The sequence below is a fragment of the Austrofundulus limnaeus genome, unplaced genomic scaffold (genome assembly GCF_001266775.1).
Source record: "Austrofundulus limnaeus strain Quisiro unplaced genomic scaffold, Austrofundulus_limnaeus-1.0 Scaffold769, whole genome shotgun sequence".
Taxonomy (NCBI): domain Eukaryota; kingdom Metazoa; phylum Chordata; class Actinopteri; order Cyprinodontiformes; family Rivulidae; genus Austrofundulus; species Austrofundulus limnaeus.
The window spans coordinates 107,522-113,659 of NW_013953171.1; the positions used below are offsets into that span (position 1 = coordinate 107,522).

Consider the following 6,138-nt stretch of genomic DNA (forward strand, 5'->3'; position numbering starts at 1 on the left):
CCATGACATAGACCATTAGACTGTTGGAGCTGTGGCAGAGTGTGGTGCCAGGGGTTGGTTTGTATGTGTGCAGAAAGAGGCCACATTGCTAATACAGTTATTGACACAAAAATGCATAATATTACAACAATAGAGCAGTATTAAGACAATATTATAGTAAAACATCAAAATACAATCATATTAGTATTGTAAACACTGAACAATTGAGATTAAATATAATAAAACGATGGTGCAGTACCAAGTTGAGTACAGCTGGGGGCAGTATTGGACCATTACAAGGCCCCATTGACTCCCATTACATGAATTTGGAATAAAGTTTAAACATTAACATTTCAAAAACTACAAGTTGTTCAGGCACCAAAAGGCATAAAAATTATTTGGCACAGGACCTTTACAGATAGAAATTACAATGGCAGCTGTAGGACAAAGTTTGCAGGAGGAGTAGCTCAGATATTTTTGTTATTGCATTGGCTGGGTTTTGAACCATGATCTCCCACATGAAAGGCCATGACATAGACCATTAGACCAATGGAGCTGTGACAGAAGGTGGTGGCAGGGGTTATTTTGTATGTGTGCAGAAAGAGGCCACATTGCCAATACATTTATTGATACTAAACTGCATAATATTACAACAATAGAGCAGTGTTAAGACATATTATAGTAAAACATCAAAATACAATCATATTAGTAGTGTAAACACTGAACCATTGAGGTAAAATATTAAAGAACTATGGTACAGTTCCAGGTTGAGTACAGCTGGGGGCAGTATTGGACCATTACAAGGCCCCATTGACTGTCATTATATGAATTTGGAATAAAGTTTAAACATTAATATTTCAAAAACTACAAGTTGTAAAGGTACCAAAAGGCATAGCAAATCATTTTGCACAGGACATTTACAGATAGAAATTACAATGGCAGCTGTAGGACTAAGTATACAGGAGCATTGGACTTGCAGAATGAGCTTTGACCAAGTTCAAATACATTTTCTAAACCAGCTTGTGCCTGTCACATCAGCAGGTGTTTTTACTTACGGTAATTGAGTGACAATATGAAGTTGGAAGAGATTTTTTGTTAAAGTTGCGTTAGCTGGGTTTTGAACCCTGATCTCCCACATGAAAGCCCATGACATAGACCATTAGACCAATGGAACTGTGGCAGAGTGTGGTGCCAGGGGTTGGTTTGTATGTGTGCAGAAAGAGGCCACATTGCCAATACAATTTTTGACACTAAACTGCATAATATTACAACAATAGAGCAGTATTAAGACAATGATATTGTATAGTAAAACATCAAAATACAATCATATTAGTACTGTAAATACTGAACTACTGAGATTAAATATTAAAAAACTATGGTGCAGTACCAGGTTGAGTCCAGCATGGGGCAGTATTGGACCATTACAAGGCCCCATTGACTCCAATTATACGAATTTGGAATAAAGTTTAAACATTAATATTTCAAAAACTACAAGTTGTACAGACACCAAAAAGCATAGACTGCATTTGGCACAGGACCTTTACAGATACAAATTACAATGGCAGCTGTAGGACAAAGTATGCAGGAGGAGTAGCATGGCATGGCGAGGTGGAAGAAGACGGAATAATAATAATAATAATAATAATAATAATAATAATAATAATAATAATAATAATAATAAAGAGAAACAGGAAAACAATGCACACTGATAACTTGTAACATAATTGGTCAATAGTCCTTATTGTCATCCTGGTGTTTGACTTTTCAAATATTCAGTTTCAAATAATATTTTAAACAACAAATTCCTAAAATATATTTATTTTTTGTCTTCGGTACACATCCAGGTTTTCTGATCCAGTGCTTTTATTTTCTTACAGCTCGCATTTGCAAAGCAAACGTATATTTTTGACACCACCTATTTCCGTTTTTAATATATTTGATTGATTTTCTCTGTCCTAATGTCTCTTCTTTTTTTCCCACGCACCAGAGACCAGTAAGGTGGACTATGTGCTGTTCCAGGCAGCCACAGCCGTCATGGAGGCTGTGGTTCGGGAATGGATCCTGCTGGAGAAAACCAGCATTGAATCTCTGCGGGCTTTTCTCCTCACCTATGTCTTACAGAGACCTAAGTAAGTAAGAAAGACAAAAAAGACAGAAGCATCACATTCTTTCACAAAACACCTAAAGCCTGGACACGGACACCTGGGATTTATAAACAACTGGAGGCAGCATAAACATAGATTGGCCTTTTGGGCCATTTTACAAAATTTTGTGACAATGCCTTTTGTGGTTAAACAGAATTATCAGATTTTTTTATGTTAATAGTTTATAAAAACATTAAGGAATAATTTTTTTTATTTTATTAAAACAGTAAGGTGACCTGGAGACGTTCTTTGTTAATAACAAGTTTGCACAAAGATGTTTTATTTGGTCGAAATATAATCTGTTTATTAGCACACTTCATTGTGCGTATGGTCATTTTCTACTGTGCTAAAATATGTGCAGACTGGACTCATTACTCAGCATTTTTTATTACAGTATATGTGAGTATATGTATACAATGGGGTAAGCAGTGAAATCTCTTTTTATGGTGGAATTAACACTAAACTTGTGTCTGTTCTGTATTTAAGCATCTTAACTACGTTATTAGTAGATACAGATCTTGGCATTTATTAACAAATATGAGTCCGGTGCAAGATGAAACAGAAAACTATTCAGAAAAAAGTTCAGGCTATTTTTGCAGGATTATTTTCTCCTGTTTTGTTGTTTGAAAAACACAATTTAAAAAAAGGGCTTCTTAAGTTAAATATTCTGTGTCAGCAAGTTGCTCAGACCAAGATTAAGTGTTCTCTCCATCCAAAATAAGTCTTTTTTGGGGGGTGGGGCCTGAGTTAGTGCCATGAATAAATAACACTAGCTGCGTTTCCATAGCAAATGTGCGCAAAACTTTGTCGATATTCTGTTAATGTCGAAAAAACACAGTTTCGCAACTGTGGTGTTTCCATTAAGTAAGAAATGCTATTAAAGTCACGCGAGAATATGTTTGTTCTCACGATAAGTCAATACAAACATGGCGGCAATGGATGTAAACACATAGCATGTTGCTACCACGACACTAGCGCTCGTCATCAGAGGAGACGTCGGCGTCTTTTATTGAGGCTTTCCAGCAACAAGCCCCTACTTGGGAGCGGCTACGTATGCTGTATTTTTGGGAAATTGTAGTCGGTGGGTTTACTACTTTCTTATACTACTTTTGTGATATTACTAGTACTTCTACTTCCTGTTATCTTCTTCTTCGTCGTCTCTTTCGCCAGTAGAAACAGCTGGTTGTTGATCACGTGACTCCTGTGATGTGAAAAAAGTGTTTCCATTGCAGTTTTGTGAAAAACACCAATTTCAATACGGCCAAAAAACCACCTCATCCTAGCGCAAAAACATTTTGTCGAAAAACGTAATTTTTTTCGAAATTGATGTGTTTCCATTGAGCAAATTTATTTTCGAAATTCTAATTTGCGCATTTTCATGGTCAATGGAAATGCAGCTACTGAGTTGATGGAGTGCAAAGAAAAGTTGCCACTGTAGTCTGTGACAAAACACTCACTTTTCCTCTATTGTTCCCTGCCTGCCCACTCATCATAGTGCTTTTTTTAGGACAATGAGCATCCACTGCAGTGACCAAATGTCTCCCTGTCCCCTGCAGCCTGCAGAAGTATGTCAGAGAGCAGATCCTGCTGGCCGTGGCTGTCATTGTGAAGAGAGGCTCTCTGGACAAAAGCATCAACTGTAAAAGCATTTTTCATGAAGTGGGACAGCTCATCAGCAGCGGGAACCCTACAGTGGTGAGAGACACACCTGACTCCATCGTTTAGTGCTGCTCACGCTTTACTGCACAATCAGTTTTAATTCATGTAAGAACAGGCGAGTTATTGCAATGATCACCAAAGTGAGGCAAAATAATGAAAACTTTTATTTAGAGATTTTTGCTAACATGCAGGACATATTTCATCATCATCATCATCATCATCATCTGCTGGAGGGGCTATGTAACCCCTGGTCAGGAAATGCTTTGGAATCTGACCGCAAAGAAACAGAAAACAGTTTTCTCTGGGTACTCTGGCTTCCTCCCACAGACCAAAAACCTGCATGTTAGGTTAACTGGTAACTCTAAATTATGCTTAGATGCGAGTGACCCRCCAGGTTAAGCTTTGTTTGTTTACTGGTTTACATGCAGAATCTACAGCGGATGCGTCAGAGGRCATTAGGAAGTGATGCAGCGCATCTAGCACGCCATGTTTTGAAGCGTTTTGAGCTTTTGACTTTTGTACAAAGTGGCAGACACTGGARTAGGAAAATCTGAACTTTTGCAGCTCAACATCCAGTGTCAMCCAATCAGAGAGACTCYGCTATGTGACATCGTGGAATGATCTCCTGAATGAAGCTCACTAATCTGAGGCAGTTGGATGCATTCTTGACACTTGGAACGTGTTAAGTCAGAACGTAGCATTTGGGCACAGATATCATAGATTTAGATGTCATATTATTTCATGATATCTTACCCATTATGAATCCTGTCATTGTTTGCTGTTTTTTTTCCTCTGGAATGYGAAAGGCAGTATAGTATGAGTATAAAATATAGTATAATTTACAAAAGGGCTGCGCAGTATATGCAGTAGACGGTAGAAACGGTATGAAGTTGGCCTACGGTAGAAATTTAGCCTCTACTGTCCTGTCGTCATTACGTCATCGCACCTGTGTGAACAGGGCTGYGAGTGCAGAGACAACTGAGCAGGAGTTCGAAATATAATGAAGATATTCTAGAGTTTTAAAACACGTATACAGAATAATAATCCTCAAAAATTTACATCGTGTCGCGGGATCATTTCCTCCCTCCCTCCCTCCCGCTGCATGTCACGCAGAGCGAAGCTTTAACAACTGTCGTTTTTTCACACACAATTGTCGGAGAAAAAAAATGTGTTTTATGTATTGTTACCCACAGAGATTATTAAAAAAAAGACATGGACGTTCGTTCAGTCATAAATCCATCTTGCTAATTTAAAGTCGGCTTCTGCTCTGATGATGAAGATGATGAAGATGAGAGCATAGCAGAGCAGCAGCTGACAAGTTCAGCAGCTGAAGCTCATTGTTTGACAGGCAGATATTAAAGTAAAAATGTTGGGTTTAATTAAGATTACAGTTTTCTGCAAAAAGATGCTCTAAAAATTACATTATCTTAACATTTTATGATAATTTTCTACTGCGATACATACTGTTAGTGTGAAGGGATTAAATTTATACCTTGATATGAATTTGAGGTCATACCGCCCAGCCCTAATATACAATATTTCAATAAATGTCTTGTTTTATTCACAGTATTGGGTTAAGGTAAGTACGTACCAAAAAGAGCAATTCATTGTTTAATTGCTATGTGCAGTGTCTTCACTCAGATATTGTCAGCAAATTAAAACTTAAAGCTTAATTATTCAAGTATTACCATCCTTGTGTTGTAGTTAAATTAATTTATATAGCACATGTAAACATTAGCTTTAAATGTAATTAGATTAAGCTACTTAAACTGAAATAAAAATTAACACACACGTACTCTGTCACTGCCAAGCTAACAATGAAACACCAGCATCAGGCCAGCGACTGACAGGATTAAAGTTACATTTCCTCACTTTGAAGCAGAATAAACTTGGGGACCTTCCCTGCTGATGAGCTCCCTTCATCCTCATCCACGAATCCAACATGTTTTCATTCAGGGGCTGTATTATCACCAAGTCGCTGCCTTACCTCGCCAAATTACTTTTGCAAAGCTTGTTACATATTTGTTAATTWTGTGAAGCATAAAGTGAGAGACATGACATGATGAACCAATAGTGAAATTTGTTGCCAACACTTTTAAAAACTGATTTGGGAGGGCAATGTGGTAGACCAACCCAAATACAGTAGATGTAATTATCTTGTGAATATAAGACTAAAAGAGTTCCCTGATGATTCATTGGCTGAGCATTAAATGTGGACTATTATCAAACGTTTGCTGATATATTCAGCTTTGAGGATCAATCTATGGATCATATTTCAGCCTTCATTGGCTGCATTTGCATATACACTCACCGGCCACTTTATTAGGTACACCACGCTAGTAACGGGTTGGACCCC

The 6,138-nt window shown here is 37.7% G+C and overlaps 1 protein-coding gene across 1 annotated transcript in view; it reads left to right on the forward strand.

The window, feature by feature from the left end:
- The window catches only part of xpo4 (exportin 4), a gene marked incomplete in the record, with an annotated part of 131,137 nt that overhangs the window by 6,321 nt on the left and 118,678 nt on the right, over positions 1-6,138 (forward strand). Inside the window, 2 exon segments of the mRNA XM_014028491.1 lie at positions 1,967-2,108; positions 3,680-3,818. Of these exon segments, the coding sequence (XP_013883945.1) occupies positions 1,967-2,108; positions 3,680-3,818 (281 nt within the window).